The 20,603-nt window shown below is 35.1% G+C and overlaps 3 protein-coding genes across 4 annotated transcripts in view; 1 reads left to right on the top strand and 2 right to left on the bottom strand.

Moving 5' to 3' along the window:
* The window catches only part of Hsl (hormone-sensitive lipase), a 33,714-nt gene extending 32,895 nt beyond the window's left edge, over window positions 1-819 (bottom strand). The window contains exon 1 of the mRNA XM_089642797.1: window positions 223-819. Within this exon, the coding sequence (XP_089498923.1) occupies window positions 223-522 (300 nt within the window). The 5' untranslated portion in view covers window positions 523-819. The remainder of the gene's footprint in view (window positions 1-222) is intronic.
* Window positions 820-3,636: 2,817 nt separating this feature from the next.
* Window positions 3,637-4,995, top strand: RpS19a (Ribosomal protein S19a). 2 transcript variants are annotated; one of them, XM_089642503.1, is made up of 3 exons: window positions 3,637-3,707; window positions 3,927-3,997; window positions 4,561-4,995. In XM_089642503.1, the coding sequence occupies exons 2-3, from the start codon at window positions 3,927-3,929 to the stop codon at window positions 4,955-4,957; spliced, it is 468 nt and encodes a 155-aa protein (XP_089498629.1). In that variant the 5' UTR covers window positions 3,637-3,707; the 3' UTR covers window positions 4,958-4,995. The 2 variants fall into 2 exon arrangements, with proteins under 2 accessions (XP_089498629.1, XP_089498630.1); XM_089642504.1 differs by lacking the exon at window positions 3,637-3,707 and adding an exon at window positions 3,710-3,804.
* Window positions 4,996-6,405: 1,410 nt separating this feature from the next.
* Cep164 (centrosomal protein 164) overlaps window positions 6,406-20,603 on the bottom strand; it is a 39,057-nt gene continuing 24,859 nt past the window's right edge. The window contains exons 12-21 of the mRNA XM_089642796.1: window positions 20,226-20,326; window positions 19,523-20,112; window positions 18,310-18,381; window positions 17,852-17,927; window positions 16,156-16,298; window positions 14,776-14,912; window positions 13,011-13,181; window positions 12,296-12,491; window positions 10,500-10,744; window positions 6,406-9,939 (exon numbers count right to left, since the gene is read on the bottom strand). Of these exons, the coding sequence (XP_089498922.1) occupies window positions 9,853-9,939; window positions 10,500-10,744; window positions 12,296-12,491; window positions 13,011-13,181; window positions 14,776-14,912; window positions 16,156-16,298; window positions 17,852-17,927; window positions 18,310-18,381; window positions 19,523-20,112; window positions 20,226-20,326 (1,818 nt within the window). The 3' untranslated portion in view covers window positions 6,406-9,852. The remainder of the gene's footprint in view (window positions 9,940-10,499; window positions 10,745-12,295; window positions 12,492-13,010; window positions 13,182-14,775; window positions 14,913-16,155; window positions 16,299-17,851; window positions 17,928-18,309; window positions 18,382-19,522; window positions 20,113-20,225; window positions 20,327-20,603) is intronic.

Raw genomic sequence — 20,603 nt, 5'->3', positions numbered from 1 at the left:
TGATGAAGATTGTATCTTGCCACTGACAGCAATTGTAGTACGGCAATATGGACAATTTTAATAATGTCTTCAAATAATTACAGAAATTATTTAAAATTACAGAAAAGGGTGTTGGTATGATGGCTGATACTAGTAATGAAAGATGTGCAAGAATCAAACAGGATTAGACATAGTTTTGTAGGACAAGATGTTCTTCAATAATTTCTGAAATAAATAATTTACCTTCCTGACGAGGTCGACTAGCGGGAGGACTGTGTCAGTGTTGACGAGGAGACTGATGAAGCCAGCATGGAGCCGCACTCCAGCATCACTGTCATCATTTTTGAAGTGATTTGCATTGTTATGACACAAATCTTTCAACGATTCGTACATTGCATATTTCACGTCAGATTTCTCTATCAACACCACCTCCGGTGAACTTGGGGGTCTCTGAGCACAACAGCAACTCGGAGACGACATGACTTTATTTGTGTTCATCGAAAAAAATCGAAATCCATGAAAGAATAATTGCTTAATTCTCATTAAAAAATATAACCGATTAGAAAATAAATGCGTCAAATTAGACAGCTTGTAGAATAATGTTTTTAGACGGATTAAAAATATTTTTATCGCGTATTCCACAAAAACAAAATAATAATGTACGTGTTAAGTTAATTACACAAACAGCCTCGAGCTAATTTTTGTAAGGACTGGATGCTTTCGCGCCACCGAATGAGAGTTACTCTCGACATTATGAGATAACTTTGGGTCCTATAAATAAAAATCCAAATAAAACATTGCTTTCAAATGAAGAGACCGATTGATCGGGTTTGATCGGTTTAATTCTTGTTCTGATTTGTTCTGATTATTTCAAATGTCAATTTTTTGTAGAGATGGTCGATATTCCTGTCCCGGTTACGAGGCACGGTTCATTTGTTGTCACTGGAGCCGTCGATATCCGATATCCTGAGAAACCGGCTATTTTTGGAGCTGGTTCATTTTGGATTATTTTTTATAAATCAATATATAATATACAAAGTGTACAGTGAGCGTGCCGCTAAAACTCAGAAACCATTCCCGGTACGATCCATTTGGAGGTTCCCGTTTTTACCTGAAGGGCCTGCTTTTGTAAAGGTAAGGGCTGGGAGTTTCACCCTCTAAAAAAATCTAGAACAATCCAGAACATTCAAGAGTATTCGAGAGCATTTCACAACATTCTAGAACATCTCGGAACATTCTAAAATGTTCGGGAATAGTCTGGAACATTCAGGAACATCTAGGAACATCCTGATCATAATGAACTAAAAACGGGATTAAAAGCCGTTTCTTGATAAACTTTTAGTAAATTCGTAATAGTTTCAAAAAACAAAGTCACTATCTGCGTCTGTCTGTTTGTGCTATTAGTTCTTCTAAACTATGAAACGGTTATTGATAGGGTATTCATTATCATTTAGACAATTTCTTCCGGAAGGTTTATATATAATACATGGATATTATATTTCTTCAATGTATAGAAAAGTCGAAGTTTTACAAAAATAATTAAAATACTCGGAATTTCTCTTGCCTCCCCTCCCCGAAGTAACTGGAACCGCAGTGAAAACCTGATTTAGGTATCACCAGCTCTATTTTTTTGTAACATTATTTACCTACTGTTACGTCTACAATCTCCAATCAACTTGATAATAATTTTCAACCTGGGTAAGCTTTCAAATGTATTGTATGTGAACCCTAGGTCCAGGAATAGTCACTCAAGTTGTCATAACTTTTATTTATCTGTTCTCTGATATGGAAGTCAGACGTTTCGATTTTAGTTGAACAACAAAAAATGAACAAGATTTAGCTCAGATGTATCAGTTTAAATGGAATCGACTAACCAACATTAACTCAGGATTAATGCATCTTTTACCCAAATGGTTTTTACCTGAAACTAAAAGATGTTTCTTGTAGTATGTAATAAGGAAGTTGAGTGAAAAATATTTTGACTTATAAAAAATATGTTCATGTAGATAAAAAATATCGATTCTAAAAATATAAATATATTTCTATATTATTATTCTTAGAATTAGTTAAACGTTCTTGAAAAAGCATTCAATAGCAATAGACTGTATACGCTCCACGATTGGTCGAAAGAATTCTGACGTCACATGTGTCGTGACTTGTACGTTCAACGGATCACCTATGGTGCATCTCTTTCTATTACATGAGAGATGGTCGGTTTAGATGAGAGAGGTGTATAGGCCAAAGGTTTATTTGGGTTTGTCAAATATATGTACGTATTTGTTGTTATTATTATATGAAATGGATTTCTAAAGATACATATTCGTATAGTGCTTTATAATAATATGTTGTTTATTGCATAACTTAGAAGTTTTTATTATTATACATGTCACATAGCATGTGATACACTTCAGGCCGCCGGCCGCCCAGAAAGGTCTCACAGTGAACTGGGCTGTAAACCGTTATTTTACTTTTGGTCTTTACTTTTCTGCGCGGTGGTCCTGAATTAGCGCGTGGAACGTCAACAAGTAGCGACGGCAATACCGTACAAGTACCGTACTGGGCGGGAAAAGCAAATATTCTAACTTAAAATATTAATTTAACTATGAAATCTTAATCAATTTTCTTTTTTTTTAATAACATCAATTCTAATAGACGGTTAACATTGGTAAAAAAATTACTGGAATTCCTTGTTGAAGAATTAAAATTTTTTCCATACAAAATGCTTGAGCGTCGTGGTTTTCACAGTTCTAATGACGTCACACCACACCCCGCCTCTTACCGCTCGGATTCCGCTCGTTTTGGCGGGCTTAATAAAATTTAAACTTTGAGAATTAATTTAATTATGAAAACAAACTTAAAAAAAAAAAAATACCAGTATTTAAGTTTGAATGCGAACATTGATAAAAAAAAATAAAAAAAATGGACTCAACTTCCTTATTGAGTTAAAACCAAGTGTTATTTTTTAAATTTATGGGTGCAGTGGAATTCGGCAACTTTATCCTAGACAAAACTAAATAATAAATGACATTGAGATATCTGACACTGAAAGTTTCATTTTCAAGTCTACACTCTTTTATAATTTCATTACTTCAAACACGGCCAAAGCAAAGTTTCATACTTAATGGTAGTCTTACACCAGGGCGATACTAAGACTGTCTTCCACTCTGGAAATACTGATACTAATCCTAAATCAATATGTTACATGGTTCTGATTATTTTAATTTTATTTTTTACGTCTACCGGAGTCAATCTCGCATTTTTATATTTAAAATATATATTTATTTTGTTTTTGATCCAAACTCGAACGATGACTCATACTTGAAGAACAAAAGTATTCGTTCAACTTTAGTCAACTAAAAACTTGATCAACTTTTTTGAAAGGGTGATCACACTTTTTGATAAGCTTTCAAGTGTCATTCAACAGAGAATTGACAAACTACAATTGAGAAGTCTGAACACACTCTAAGTCAAATGATAACATTCACCATTTTATTATTTTTCAATTATTTTAATTGGTGTTATTTCTTAGAAATTCATTTTTTTTCCAAATAATATTCGCAAAAAAAGGAAAGTAAAATAGAACGATGTGAACATATTCCATTGTGAGAAGTCAATAAAGTTGGTATATAAATATATTTGTATTTTTTTTTTAGTGCATGGCAAATGGCAACACCATCTGTGCGTTTGACTTCTTCTTTGGTTCTTTCCGGTTTTGACTGCCATTCAAGGTAAATGTCGCTCTAGCCACATGGCGATAATATTTTAAGTTTTTATTGATATTTTGCAGTAGTTTTATAACAAATACAGCCCTAGTGCATACTAAAAGTATGTAAAATTTTTCGAGTAGCATTTAGCGTCCCTAAACCCTTACCGTGTCATGTTAACCTATAATATGTTAATACTTCAATTTTTGTAACGCGTGTTCACACTGATTTTCATTATTGCAGATGCCGTCAGTCACATTAAAAGACGTCGAACAAGACAAGGTTGTCAGGGAGATTGCCGCCTTCTTGAAGAAGTAAGTTTCTTGTCATATTTACCACCTTTCCTCCAACCAACTGTCAATTTTGTTGACTTGAGCTTAGCTTTCCCTTTTAACTCCTAAACACTGTTTTTTTTAAAATTTATAATTCATCTCCCGTTTTCAATGTACAGAGAATTGCGCCTGTAAGCTTGGAATTAGTACAGTGGGATTTGCTGTCAGTGAGTTGGATTATTTTTCATTGATGAAGTGCATCATTTTAGTCAAGATATTTATGAGTGCCACGAAACATTATATGTTATCCTAAGTGCACCATCGAAATTTACAATCAATCGAGTGACAAATCTGATTTCTTCCACCCGAAAATTCCTCCACCCTACTTTCAATAACATTCAGTGCAAACGAAAATGTTACCAAACAATAGAAGACCAATCACCCGTCTGTCAACTTTAAATAATATTTGCTCGCTTACTTGGGTGAACTATGTTAGTAAGGGAGTGTAGAATATTGTCATTTATTGCGATAGTATTCCTCTGACAAATATTGTTTATGTTAAATGTTGTTATCTGCAGCAAGTTTCAATTATTGTTTCCCTCCAGGTCCGGCAAGCTGCCCGTCCCCGAATTCGTGGACCTCGTCAAGACCGGCCGCTTCAAGGAGCTGGCCCCCTACGAGGCCGACTGGTACTACATCCGGTGCGCTTCCCTCGTGAGGCACATCTACATCCGTTCCCCCCTCGGAGTGCGTACCGTGGCCAAGATCTACGGAGGTCGCAAGCGCAACGGAGTCACCCCCGCCCACTTCTGCAGGTCCTCCGCTGGTATCGCCCGCAAGGCCCTGCAGTCCCTAGAGGCCCTGAAGCTGATCGAGAAGACACCCGAGGGTGGTCGCAGGCTGACCAAGCAGGGAAGGCGGGATCTTGATCGCATCGCCGCTCAAGTCAAGGCCAAGGCACGTCTGCGCAAGGATACCATTGTTGGACCTATCGTCTTGTAATTTAATGATGTAAAATAAACCTTGAAAACTCATACAAATTTTTATTCATCTATGCCAATTTTTTCTCCTTTTATGGAGTCCCAAATGTCCAGAGCCAGTGGGGCTATGACATTCCCGATTGGGGTATGTTGTGGGGAGGTGGAAGGTTGGAAAGTATCTGGGTGTTCAGATATGACCACCAAACACGGCTAAAATCATTTCGGACAATGTTTGGATCTATCATTAGGTCAGCATACTGAGTATCTTCAGCTCTTGAGGCCTGCATGTGGGATTTGTAGTTTTTTAGGCAGCCAGCAATTAGCGCGCCATTGTATAAAGTACTAGTAATTTGTAAGCAGATTTTACTTTCGAGGAGTAAATAAGGACACATATTACATCAGATTCATTTATCGACAAAGAAAGAGATGGTCACGCCGCCTTCACGCTCCATTTGTTCCCTGACGAGCTGGTCCAATTTGGATGTATTATAGGTAAGATGAAGCATGTCGACACCAAAATGTACGTAAAAAAATGATAGGAAAGGCATTATTTTACGAGAACTGATATGACAAAATGGAGCATTTCTGGCTCAGTCTGCATCAAAATCAACTTGAGGTGTCGGGTGATTCTCTCAGTTGATTCTTCTCTTTTCCCTAATCACCTTTCCCTGTCTCTGAAGTTGTTGCACCCATACGGGGGAAACGTTATTGTAATAAATTACAATAGTGCATTCCCCCTGTTGGAGACAGCATAATATAAATATTGTAAAATTCAATAGAAAAATTAATATAACAAACCACAATGGAGAAAATAACATTACTGTGTAAATATTTTGTTTTCTGTTTAGCATGACCGATAAAACATGACAAGTCCTAGCGTCTAGATCAGTATTTACAAGGGCTGGGAGTCACCCTAAGCTCTGACGGATAATAATAAAAACAATCAATATTTTATTTTTTATTTATTGATTTTTTAAGTTAAACATTTAATATTCAGTGGAATTAATAATTGTACGTAATATTTAGTATTATTATTATTTCATCTCTACAACAATTGTCACAAGAAGTCTGTATTTATGCCAGTGATAAATATTTTCCACAAATTCATTTGTAAATATTTTTTGTTATGTTACTGAAAATTGGAAGTATAATAAATAATTCACTGAATAAAAAAAAAAATCAACAGTGGAATGAGGATCAAAATAAAAAGGGTGAAAAATCACAACCGAGAAAATTGATGTTATGACTAAGTGCAAACTTAACATTGATTGTGCCAATTTGTTAAACATTTCGACTAACTTAGTTAGCAATAAACATTATAGAAAAAGAAAACTCTGGAGAGTACGCAATTATTATCAGTAACATAATATATTTAAATGTTAGTACACACAACCTAATTCACATAGATTTAATCATTTATATAATTTAACATATTTTTAAGTTCACAACTTTAAATATTTATTAGCCATGCAATAAAGTTTAATAGTAGTTATATTTTATTCAGACCTACGAAATAATAAATGGTTAACATTATATTGCATTTGGTTATTCAAAAATGACTAATAACGCAAGTTAGGTTTATAATAATAGTATATCTATTGCTAAAGCTTGCAAATCATTCCGCTACTTGTTAAAAAAAATGCAATTTTTAAAGTGCAATTCAAATCTAAAATTTAGCTTAATTTACACAAATGCAATGTTATGTACCTAACTAATCAAATTTAATGTTTATAATTTTTTTTAAATTAACATTCCGAATTATTTTAATACCGCTCTGTGCGATAATTCCGATTGCATCAGTCGATTATAAGAATTGGGCTTATTCAGTAACTAAGGGGTAATCTAAGGATACTTGTTAAGACACGCCGTATTCCATATCACGAGGCAAATGCCACCATTCATGCGTACAATCCACTTTATAGTAACACTCCGTCAATACATTATTTGCGCTGGGGATAATCTAACCTTAAATGATAATGATTGAGCAGCACATTCAAATTTTTCAGCGATCCCTTTTATAATTTAAATAAATCTCTGAACCTACGTTTTCTACGTCTGATTTTACACTTTGCCTAATTACAGTACCTACAAGGTTTGTTAGAAAATGTTTGAAGACCACTGATCTATACATTAATAGAAAATGGTTCTTATTTATGTATTTTTTCGATAATACATAATTTGAATCGGAAATCTATTTTCGTTAAAAATTTAGGCTTTCAGGAATGCTTTGCATATTACGTCTACAATTTTTTTCATTTTCAATTACACAATACAATTCAAATTGTTCAATAACATAATTATTTTCTCCTAAATAAAATTGAGACCCATTATTTTATTACTTTTTCTGAATGGTTTCTACTAAATCAATAACTTTAATATCTTTTAGAATGTACAACTATTTTATTTAGATGTTAAATAAACAAATTGTGATGAAATTAAGACATAAATAAACAGGAATTATTTTTTATGTATATGTAATTCTGACAACCATAATGGACATTTTCATTTTTTTAATCAAATACTCAATGGACTAGTTTTTTTGGACAGTGAATTGTTTCACCAATAACCTGAAGATCTACTCTTTAAAATAATGCAGTCAATTCTGTTTTTACGCAATTTTGATACAACACGGTCAACAAAATGTAAAGGAATTAAGTAAAATTAGAATTCTCCATTCTCCCAATACATAATGTAACTACGAAAAAATTTTAAAATTTTTTTTTACACGGTATTTATTATGTGGAATCTATCCCATAGGTAAAAACAGAATTAAGTGTACCGGGTAAATAGCTAACAATTCAAAATACTTTTTTATTTGGGATTCATTTCAACCAACATTAAAAAATATCACTACAGGGAGGGAATATTAATGTCTTTCTATGGCCACTTTACTCAGACTTCTATCGTAAACATGGGGACATATTTATTTTTAAATTATTTAAATCCGCAACACCATTTGGGCACCAAATCATTTTTAAAAAATGAATTGGGTGCTCATTCTTACCGACTGCTTTAAAAATACCCAAAGATGAAACTACATTCATATTTGAGTCTTTCAAATGATTGGAGAGAATTTTACTTTAACAAATTGACTAGATTAAAAAATGGTATCTCCATTTTCCTATTTTAGAATTTATAAAGTTCTACATACAAGGGGTTCAGGAAAATCTTAATCTACATAATATCATTTTAGCCTTTTCAACACGGCGCTTAGCAATGTCATTACTCCAACTTGCAATTCAGTGTCGGCTTGTACTCACAAAAATGGGCGGTGCACTAAAAATATTGCCAGTCTATCCCTACATCAGATCAGGTAAACCTTCAGGGGTGAAAGATACTAGCAACTAGCAATTTTGAAGCTTACACCGACCTGCAAGAATGATCGGCGCCATCTCACCAAAGAGTTCAACCTCTGGAAAACCGTTTGTGCACCAGTGACAAAAATTTTATCCCGCAAATTTTATGACTTGCGATTTAAACCTGTCATGAGAAAGTGCATAAATTTTTTTAACAGAATCACTTGCACTTTACAGTTCATTTTTTATTTCCCTCAAAAAGGGTCAGGTGTTCCAAAGGTTAAGAGGCATTTGCGAGCGCTGTTCACGTTTCAGAGAAATTTCAATACTATGATCAACATCAACGCGGATAGTGTATAGATAATTGGTGTTCCCGGGTGACATTTCTCAATGAGCGATATGAAATTCCCTCGCACCACGTGACTTTTGACACGTGATACAAAGAACGAAAATTTGAGCCGATTGAATTTAATTTAATACTTTGATAGTACATATTTGATTTTCTTTGAGTATTTTTAGAATGTCTGAAATTCTAGGAGTGCTCCAACGATCCTTAGCGCTAGCTGCCACTGCTTATGACGCTGGCCTTTTTAATGCAATCTACGCGGCATGTTTGAACACAATGTACTTGTTTTAGTGAAACTTCGTGGATCTCTAATTTGAAAACCACATTCGAGAATATGCGACTGCCATCCAAAATTGAAAGTGTTAAAAATGATTGATTCATGCTGGGATAGATTGATTATGTTAGACTGAGATTTTACTGCACCTTTATCGAAAGAAGGTGTTGAATAATCATAAAATACAGCTTTATATACAGAGGATTAGTAAATGCCATTGGCTATTTAAAATGTGATGATTTTTCCACAAAAGTAGCGAATACATGCCCCAACCCGCTCTGTGATTAAATGAGGCCAATTTGATATTAAAATTGTTGACTTTTTCGAAAATAATTTAATAGGGTAAGCGAAGGGTGGGAAAAAGATATGAAGTCATTACTTTGTAAAAAAATATTCATGGTTGGCTAGAACCGAAAGAGCCATTATTACTTGGCTCACCTATAATTGTTTTCAAAAGTGACGGGTATCATTAAAATGCGATATTATTAACATAGCACTATAAATTATTACAAATAAAATATCTATAAATGCGAATATGTACATAAAAAAAAAATCTCTTTGACAGAACAAATTTAACATAAATTTTAAGAACACTAAAATACAAAATAATAATTTAATATTAACAGTTTGCGTAAATACAATAAATGCTATAATGATTTGATTTATGATTGACTAGAATGATAAAAATTTATAAGAAAACTTTTAGTTTTTACAAAATTTCTAAAAATACCCAGTGGAATGATTGAAGAATGTAAAAGTTTATGTAAAACAATAGTAATTATTATTATTGTTTTGACTAGATCGTCTAGGACTAAGAATGTTATAATGACTAGGTGATTATATATAATAATCACAGCTTGCGATTGAGAATCTCTGGAATTTTCAATCTCTTGGTGGGAATTGTCAAGAATTCTAAATTGGAATCTCAATCACAACCTTCAGGGATAGTAATATAGTAAAAATTAGTCTAATTAATTTGTGCTGGTTTGGTGTCAGTGGATTTACAGGGCAGCTTGTTGCTTCAGCCAATCCCTTAGGTCTCGGGTTCGTTCAACGAGACTTGTGGCCACTCCGCTTGGTAAAGGAGGCTGGGAAATAGAATAAATAATATAAATATTTAATCACATCTTGCAAACTAACGGTTAATAATTAATCAACCAATTAAAAAATAATTACAGAAATTTTTCTAGGAAATGGCACAGGATTCTAGACCGTCAACGTAAGGTCTGTCGAGCTGCTATATAATGATATAAACTTGGACAAATAGGAACTACTTAACTAAATTAGTTCCTATGAACTCCTCTATTGTCTTTATTTGGTGTACTCTTTAATGTGATATCTCGCAAGTTATCCTCCGACTGCACAGTGTAAACTGAGGAACTGAATCCTCACCTGGTCGGACAATGTTAGCTAAAGAGCTACAGAAAGGGATTTGTTATTGCTGTCTCAAAGAGTTATGCATTACCGTGCACTGTTTTACTTAAAAATGAATCGGAGAAACCACTCATAATGATATACTCTTTGATACAATTCATCTACTTCCTACACTGACTGGTGGTATTCTGCTAAAGATCTTCTCCTGCTAGATCAGTCAGATCCAGAGTTAACGAGTTTTTTTTTAAATAATTCTGCAAACTAAAAAACATACTTGTGCAACCACAGCGGTAGGAATAGGCCTCATAGGTACAGAAGCAATCTGCCTGAAACTGCCGTGGGCCCTGAACTGAGATGCAGCACTCTCCGCCGCTATTGCGCTAATAGCGGGGACATTGATAGGGGGGGCGAAGCCGGTCGCCACCGAGTTGGGCAGATGCTGCAGGGTCGGGATGTTGCTGGCTGCTATTGGCAGCTGCCACCCCACATCAGTGTAGAGAAGCTGACCGATGGGGAACACTGAAATTAGAAATAAAATAACCATGAAGTCATAATACCAATCAACAGATTTACATGTTCCATTATTGCATCTCATAATAGAAGTATCATGAGTTGGCAAGGTAGAATCAGGTGAATGATACCACTGATAATTGAAATGTATTAGGAAATGGCTTCCTCTATCTCTGTGGGAACCTTGTTTGGGAGTGTCAAGTTTTGACAAATAAAACATTTTCTAACTTCAAGTTATGTTGGCAAGCAAATACAGTAGAAAGAACCTCGTTAATTCGAAATCCATGGGACATCAAAAATCAAATTTAGAATTAACAAATTCCCACTTAATTCAAAATTTTATTAAAAATAAAGTTGGCCGCCCCTTCAAATTCCGGTAGTATCTTTGAGTAAATTCGTAAAAATACGAATTATTTCCGTGGTAATCGAATTTTCGCAGCCGATTGCCGCCGAGGTCGGCCCTTTAAGTTCAGTTATTCAAAGTAAATTCGTAAAAATACAATTTATATCCGCATTAATCGAAATTTCGCTGCCGATTTTCGTTGCGGCCCGCCCTTCAAGTTCAGTTATTCGCAGTAAATTTATAAAAATACCATTTATTTACACATAAAATGAATTTTCTCAGCCGTTCGGATAATCAAAATAAATTTGAAAAAATACGACATCCCAGTGTAAATCGATTAACATTTACAAAATAATAATACTAATTAGGAGGATGCATAATTTTTATTTATTTATTATTGGATAATTTGTATAGCGCCGCTTTTGTGAGATATCACCTCAGGGGCGCTTTACAGTTGATGCAGGTATTACAGAAAATATAAATATTACAAAAATAGAGTGAAGTTAAGTTAAGTAAAATGAAGTAAAGGAACAGGTGACACGAAGATAGAAGATGGAGACTCTGCAGCAAGAATCCCAGGTGGTGAAGAAACTGGTCCAGCTGCTGCAGCGAAAGAGTCCACCGCGTCCACCAACAGTGCCAGCACGAGGTTCGTCATCCGTCCAGGTATGTGTCTGCTGCTAATAAAGCGCTGACACACTATCCTCTCACAGATACCAGACCTTGGCAGCACCGCTGTGACGTTCTACGAAGATACGAACCACGTAAAAATAATTTTTTTACCACCATGGCTGTCTTTTAGATTCAGATTTACAAAATTTTATGATTTATTTTCACAAAAATAAATTACGAATTAACGAATTTCGAATTAAAAAACAATTTGTAGGAAAAAAATTTTTGGGGATATTTTTTTGGCGAAAATTTAGAATTACGCATTTTTTTCGAATTATCGGTGTTCTAACTAACGGGGTTCTACTGTAGTAAATAATTGTGCTTGGTATGTAGGTACATAATTATAAAGTTAATGTATCAGTTTGACATGTAATACAAGCTGGGTTAATTTATGCAAACGGATTGAAACATGTAGTACTTTTAAAATATTGCAGGCGGGAGATTCTGATGTGCAGTACAAGCGCAACAACTTTTGCTAGTTGTATAAAATGATTTCTCCTCTATATGAAGTACAAATTAAGTTAAATTAAGCCCCCACAACACACCTTTAGCCACATTAAGCTGCTGCTGCGAATTGAGCACCTGCCAGATGTCCCTTATCTCCGTGTTGAGGGTTTGCAGACTGGATATGATCTCGGCATCGTGGTCGGTGGTGTGGCGGCCCGAGGGGTTGGCGTCACTCTGTGCTTCTGTGCTGCTGAAGCCGGAGCTGTGCGAGGAAATATCAGAGAGGGTGGTGTCCTGGAAAAAATCGTAAAAAACATTATTATAGAAGAGAATTACCATTTACGTCTTAGGTTGGCTATGAACCTGGAAGAATTCAACAGGATTACGCTACTAGTCAAGGAAAGGTCTGTGGGAAGTAATTTGTTTGGAAGCGACCAAGATTATTATAAGAGAAAAAAGGTTAATGCCGTTTATTCATACCATATTCCGTTTCACATAAGTCTAGTCGGAAAAAGACTCATTCTCATGCTGTGTGTTCCGCCCTTTAGAGGATCAATGCTGCTAGTTAGTGTGAGGTGAGTGTGTCAGTGACTATCTTATGATGATCTTTTTCAGTGACGGTTTTCGTTAAAGTTTCGTTTTTTGGATACATTAAGAAATATACCATTTTGTATTTTATTGAGAAGCGGAAATACTCCTACTTGACTGACAGCATCTTTAAGAAATATAACAGTCAATATGTCAGAGGCCTGAAGGGTTAAACTTTTTACTATTCCTATAAAAATGCTTAGCAAAAATTTGCATTATTTTCACCTTATGCTCCTGTTTATGAGTAGCATTTTCGGTGGCGGGATCCTTCCCCTCCCTCTCGGCCTGCAGCTGACGGAGGGACTTCTCAATGTGGCGCAGTCTGATCACCTTCTCCCCCAGGACTGACTTGGTCCGGTGCAGCGACACCTCCATGTCCGTCAGCTCGCACTCGTCCTGTCAAAACATACTAAAGATTTAAATTTTGTAACCGATAATTTGTGGTGGAATTCCATTTTGATATGAATTATTTACTAGCAGTTATGTGAACAGTAGAACTCCCGTCCAAAAAAAACCCTTTTTTTTAAAAAATTAATCATAATATTAATAATAACTTTAGTTAAAAGAGAAGGTACTTCCATTTAGTTTTCTTCTTTACATCTGAAAAAAAATTCCAATCTAACAACCACTCTGTAAATTATTATCTCAACACAGGCGTTTCACACCTAGTGAGATGGGCAATATGTCATTAACCTCTCAGACAAAGACTTTTATTTACTATGTGTTCCTTTGAGAACTGTCAAAACATGATAATTTTTGTGTTATTTACGAGTTTTGCTAAAAGCTTCATAACTCACGTTTTGGGAAACGTAGCCTCATTCTAAAAAATGTTTTGGAAAGATTATGAAATCCACTATCGCATTGTGTTGTTATACGTAAATATTTGCGTTTCTAAATATACATTTTATGAAAATGTCAAAAATATGTAAAAATCGCTTACCATTATTTCAAAGCCGTGAAAAATGTACTTTTTTCTGAGTATCATAAAGAAATAACACTTTATATATTGAAGAAATGTAATTAAAAACTATTAGTCACCTCAAAATATTAACCGTCCAAACTAAAATATTTTTAATAAATTATTTAGAAACACAATAAATTATGAACGAACAAGATGACAGATTCAATCGGCTTAGATAATGCACCTCTACGTTCCATAGATATTCTTGAATACAGACGCGTAGCGTTATTCATTATCGATACTCTGTTTTTTAAATCATGGCAATCCGTATACTAGTGATGGAAATAAATCGATTTTTGTAAAATCTCGCGAAAAGACGTTCTAATGTCTTGACCGCTATTATCATATTTACGTCTTTTGACGTTCTAATGTTCTGAGTGGTTAATGTAGTTAAAAAAATAGAAAACCATCAAATTGAGGATCAATGTCAATTTGAATTTTTTAACAATTGAGCGCTCACTGTTAAATGATGATTCTCTGTCTATTTAAGCCTCTTGATCAAATTTCAATCAGCTTACAAGCATAACGGTCATGCTGTTATTCTTGTCAACCGATCACGATTTGTTCAAAAGCTGAAACAGTTCGAGTAACAGGATGAGAATCGGCGATCAACAGGAACTGTTCAAATCTCAAAAAGGAGCTGATCCATGATTTGATAGTCACTGAATATGACAGAGTTTGAAATACGCCAACCGAGCAAAAAAAAAAGCAGGATGCCCATCTGTCCAAGTGTGGATAGATCTATATTTTAAAATTTGGGAGGCCGGTTTGTTCGCGATGCGCCTGCCCACCAGTTGTGTATGACTTTATATAGCTGTGTATGGTCACTGGTTGTGTTACATCTTTATAGTCCTGCCAAGCTCTGTGCGGGGAGGCGCGGCTTTGGCTTCAGGGCGAACCCCGCTGGTCACCTTCTCGCTCCACCAGCTTGCGGTGGTACAGGAAACCTAGCTCACCACCAGTTCCTCTGGTATTAGTGGGTTTGACTGTCGCGTCATGCCTTACTTGGTTGAGTGTATCTTGCCTGACCTGCCAAGCTCTTTGCGGGGAGGCGCGGCGCTGGCGCAGGCTGTGTCGACGCCGGCGCAGGGCGGCCCGCGCGCGCCGAACGCCTTCGCGCTCCACTAGCGCGCGGTGGCGCAGGAAACCTAGCTCGCCACCACCTCCTGGACAATAAACATTAATTAATTAAATAGTAAAAACAATGATGTGGGCCCCACTGAGTGCTCTCACTACCTATGCTGGAGCATCATTTACAGATTTGTTTGTAGGTTAAGAAGGGTTGGACACGTGGAATGGATGAACAAAAGACTGGAGATGGACACCCTAGGAAGACATTGCATGTTCAAGTGAATCAAATACTTGAGTTGTCAAGAGTCATAAAAGAAGATTATGTATGAGAGGATGTATAAATCAAATGAAGCAAGAAGTGTGAGCCAAGACAGATTTGTGTGGAAGTTCATCCTCTCTTCCAACGCCTGCGGAGAAACAGCATGATGGTTAGTTCATTTGTTAGGTTAGGTTGGGTTGTGTATATTTATATACATATGTAGGTTTTGAGGTCAGATTATGTATTTTATTGTAATAAAGAAGTAATATTTTGGGTTACTGTATCAGATCGTGAAACAATTTAACTGAAATTAACCCTAATAAAAATAATCACGGAGAGATAAGGGATATCTGGCAGGTGCTCAATTCGCAGCAGCAGCTTAATGTGGCTAAAGGTGTGTTGTGGGGGCTTAATTTAACTTAATTTGTACTTCACATAGAGGAGAAATCATTTTATACAACCAGCAAAGGTTGTTGCGCTTGTACTGCACATCAGAACCTCATTATTTTTGTAAGATATTATTTTGTCCTTATTTAAAATCTGGTAAATGTAACTTTGACTTCACAAGAGGCTATTTTCACTTCCCCTTGCAAACATCACTCTGACCTTATAAACTATCTTGCATTAATGTCACTTTTTACCATTTATCTTCCTAAAGTCATTTTGACCTCATCAAATGTATTGTAAAGTCACCATCGGCTCTACCAGGCACCTTGTAAATGTCGCTTTGAATTTAACAGATGCATTGTAAAGTAGTATTGGCTTTACCAGGCACCTTGTAAATGTCGTTTGACATTACCAGATGCAATGTGAAGCCGTATTGGCTTTACCAGGTACCCTGTAAATGTCATTTTGAATTCTACAGTTGCAGTGAAAAATAATATTGGCCTTACCAGGCATCTGATAAGTGCCACTTATTATATAAGTGACTGTGACTATAACTATACTATTTGACCATGTTTAGAACATTTTGGAGTGATTGAGTGAGTGATGAACACATTGAAGTGGTAACATTATGGTGAAAATTTAGCTGAAACATCTGAAATCTATAAAAATATTATATTGAAATAAAGCCATACCCGAGTCGGGAAAAGGATATCGCAGACGATAGGCTGTCGTATCAGCGTTTAGCGTCACATCTGGAAACTGTTCTTCCAACTCCTCAAGCTTCCTCAACTGTTGGCGCAAGTTCTCCAAAGGGCTGCAGGAGCTGTCGATTGATCTTCAAAATAAAATCATTATAATTTGTTGTCAAATGAATTCAGATGGAGCATCTGAAACTATGATCGGTACACATAGATAACAGAAGCAAAGGGAGATATGGCATGGAAACAGAGGCGGCTCTAGGGGTCTAAAAGTGGAAGGTCGATCGAAAAAAAATGAACATGAAATGTTAATACACATTGCTAATGCGTAGTGAATATTATAAAAACACCAATAGCCGGTACTCACCTGTTCTGAAGCCGGTAGTACAATATTGTTTAATTTAAGATTATTTTTCTAACTATTTACACATATAACTTTAGAAATATATACATATATTTCCATAGTTAATGTTTTTTATCTTTGGAAAGATCTTTTCCTATAAAAAGTTTTTAAAACACGAAATCCAATCTCAGTCCATTGTTTGTAAGTAGATTCAATAAGTAAACAATGAAAGCAAAAGCACCTATACATTAATTTGATTGGACCTGCAAATCTACTGACAAAAATTATAACTTTTCGTTTTGAACCTCTTTATTTTTCTGTCTTGTAACAAAAACTAATTGTCTATGTTTTTATCTTTATTTGAATAAGTTTGTCATGATTCTATTAATTGTTTGCAATTTCTTTCAACAAGATATCCACAGAATTTGGCATTTTAAATTATTCCATGCAAATTACGTCAACAATGATAAACATAATTTCGCGAACTAATAATCAAATTCAAGATGGCTATCGTTTATCACACAAAAAACTTTCCACTGACATTTTTTCACATCTCCCTCTAATACCTTTTTTTAAAAATTATCTTTATTTGTTGCTAGAGCAATCTCGATGAGTTACAAAACTCATTGTAGGACGAGAGGAACTTACAATACATAGGTGGGAGTTAATAGGTACAATTTTACATTGGTATTTTGATATCAAAATTATAAGTTTCACATACAAATTAATAATCTTAGGTGGTAGGTATCTCTACCTTACAGCGGTCATGTCTGAAAACCCCTTTAAAATAATTTTTTTATGATACTAAGCTTACATCAGACATGATACTGTTTACCTCCTTTGATTGTTTAGCACAGAGAAAGAAAGGAGATAGTTTGGGGACAAAATTTAAAATGACCCATGGTAGCAATACAATAGCTTCTTATTTAGACACTAGATGGCACTGGGATGTATCAAAAATATAAAAATCTGCACGAATATTAAAACTAAATTCTTTAATTTATTGTAGCATATTTTTGGGAGGTCATTGACGAAATGATCCACACAGAAGAGCTGCCCCTGTATGGAAGTATGCCGATTGTCTACGATCATGACCAAACTATCTGCACGAACTATCAGACAAGTGACAGAGTCAATGAAAGTTATGCGTTTGGTGCGCAGGTACGCACAAAGGCGGGATGCCGCTGTGCATAGATGCGATTTGCAGTAGAATAGATGAACGATGTTGGTGACATTTTTGTGCGCGCAGTTTCATACTAATAATGGTTCATGGCCTCCCTTATTTTTATTATCTATGTTGGTACATAATTGTAATGGTATAGTATAGTAGTAGAGTTATGAACATACTTGGGGGAGACAGTGTAATTCAGCCTTGAGGTGGAAGCTGATTTTAAGCGTGTGAACAGCTTTTTGCGATTCCGGCCTGAAAGATAAGCATTTGTTAAGTCAAGCTATGTACAGTTGTGCAATGAATTTTATATACAAAATTTACTATTGCGTGTTTACAATGCAGGGATCTTTGGATACAAATAATAATTCAAAATTTACTTTATTTCTCTGCTTTATTATCCTCTAATTATATTGATTGCTTCAATTATTACCAATATACATTATATCCAACCAATCTAAAATCTCACCACGTAATTTGTAATTTATTTATTTCATCAATAAAAACAGACATTTATTTGTCAATAGATCATTAGCTTTTTAACATCATAGTATTTGACTTGAAAATATTACATACTAGAAAGTAGAAAGCGCCTTATACTCCAACTACGTAACAGTGTGTATAAAATGAATGTTACCTAAAAGAGACTCCCTGCCCTGAAGATGGTCACTTATTCCGGTGTCCGAGGAATCTTGGTAATCCGTTACAGCTAGAAATAACAACATCATTATTATATTTGATTCATTTAAATATAGGTACATATTCTTCTTTAGAAACATCCGTAATATCCTCAACATAAACGACATTAAGAAAGTGTACTACGCTTTGTGTCAATCACTAACAGAGTACGGGATAACTGGTTGGGGGTCTGCCTTGAGCACTCACACAGAGAGGCTCAACATAGCCCAAAAAGCAGAGTACTAAAGACAATTCCAATCCAACAAAAGAAATATTTAAAAACTTTCAAGTCTACAATGTACAAAAATTTTATTTAAAATTAAAAACAATACATATTCGAATGAAGCGTTGTGTCAAAATGTCAAAGCAATCGGTGAAGAACTTTTGGATATTTATGATTTGAACAAACGAACATTAACATTTTTATTTATAATAAAATTTTATGGTGTTTTTCACATTTCAAAAGCAGTTTTTAGTTTTCGGATACGTTCAGAAATATTCCATTTATTTGGATTTCATTGGAAAGCGGAAATACTCCAACCTTATGTCAAAATATGGAAGAGGCCTGAGAAGTTATGTTTTAAAATTTTTAAATAAAAATCTTAAAAGCCTGAATTCTGTGTGTTAGTTACGGAAATTGCCCTAAAATTTACTTATTTGGAGAAATATTGAATATTGTCTATGGTCTACTGGAAATGTCTACAGTCACAGGCATTAGTCGCTTGAGCGCCGTACATATTATATGGTAAGATGGTACAATTTACAAAAACATCAATTTGCTAAAACAAATAAGTTGTTAAGAAAATAGAATCTGACGGTGAAAATTTTGGGTCAGCACACCGAGAGTTAAATCAAATGCAATTTTTAAAATGTAAACAGATGTTCAATTTTTGGAAAACAATTTAAAATGGCGTCTACTCGCAACCTACACGATACCAAATATTGAGAGAGAAGTGGGAACTGGGAGGAACATTAGTGACGTCTTTTGGTATTTGATAGAAGCGTAACCAAGCTAGCGACTAAACATATTGGCTAACTGTGGGAAGTTCAAAATAAAATAATTTCAGATCATAAAATAATCTACCTACAGCTAACCAAATGTGGGTAGCTACCGCTGGTGGTTCAAAATACATTACTCTAATAATGGAAGAAATGTTGTATGTACTACTCACTGGTTTCTATGTATTCTGGATTAATTTTCAATGACTTCCTCAAAGCCCCCTTGCTTCTAGAATCCGCTCCGTCATTTACACTGTATTTATCCTTATGATTGTCAATAAGCTGAACCTTCTTGGCATGCCTGCTATTGGAAACAGTGTGGCTGTCACTCTGACTGAGTGAAATATCGTTTAGGCCGAGACTGTTGTCGTTGTCGCCATTGCCGAAAGATTTCTCGCGGATTGTAACTTTCCCGAGCGGCGATTTCTCACGGAAACTAGAAGATTTGACTCTGGAACGATCCGGGGATATTCGAGTAATGGAATCATTCCTTCCGGCAACGTTTAGGAGGTGGTTGTTTATTCCTGAACCATTGTGATGTGGAGTCGAATCGCTCAGTGACAGATTGATGTCGCGGCTGGGGTTGATTAGAATTGGAGTAGCGTTATTGTTGTCATTCGGTTTCGCGTGCATCTCAGCCTTCGTTATGCCATTATTTGTTAGTCTAAGAGCACCATTGACGGGGTTATTATTGTTACTTAATATGCGTTTCCTGGGGTCCATTTTGTTGATGGAATTCAGCGCATCACTAATATCTCCTGACCTAGTAATTAAAAAGAAAGTATTAAGAGATTCTAACCTTAACTAATTTAAAGATAATATGCTATGTGTTTTCGTTTTAAAATTCTGATTGATTTTCAATAAAAGACAACTTACTTGTCTCCGAGAACAACAATTTTATTAGAGTGAGATTTCTCTGTCTCCGAGCCAGTAGTCAAGCTTTGTTCACGTCGTTTGTTCCTTCGTTCTATTGAAATCTGTAAAAAAGAAACGGGTTAATAAATTACTGAAAATGTTTGCTATTGTTATTTTTATTTTTTTTGGTAGAATGCAGTAACTTTGTGGTTTGACAAATTATATTGTCAAACATCAAACTACGACAAACTTTGTCATTCGGGAATTTATAAATTAGATTGTACAGCGTTCTATATTGGTAAAACAACATGCAATGTCAACATTAGAATTAAAGAGCATCTTGGATGCTTAAACAATAATGGCTTTTCCGAATTCACCAATCATCTTATTGATAAAGAT

The sequence above is a fragment of the Hesperophylax consimilis genome, chromosome 18, assembly GCF_061612785.1.
Source record: "Hesperophylax consimilis isolate HC1 chromosome 18, BYU_Hcon_1.0, whole genome shotgun sequence".
Lineage (NCBI taxonomy): Eukaryota > Metazoa > Arthropoda > Insecta > Trichoptera > Limnephilidae > Hesperophylax > Hesperophylax consimilis.
This window is presented reverse-complemented; position numbering and strand designations above follow the sequence as displayed.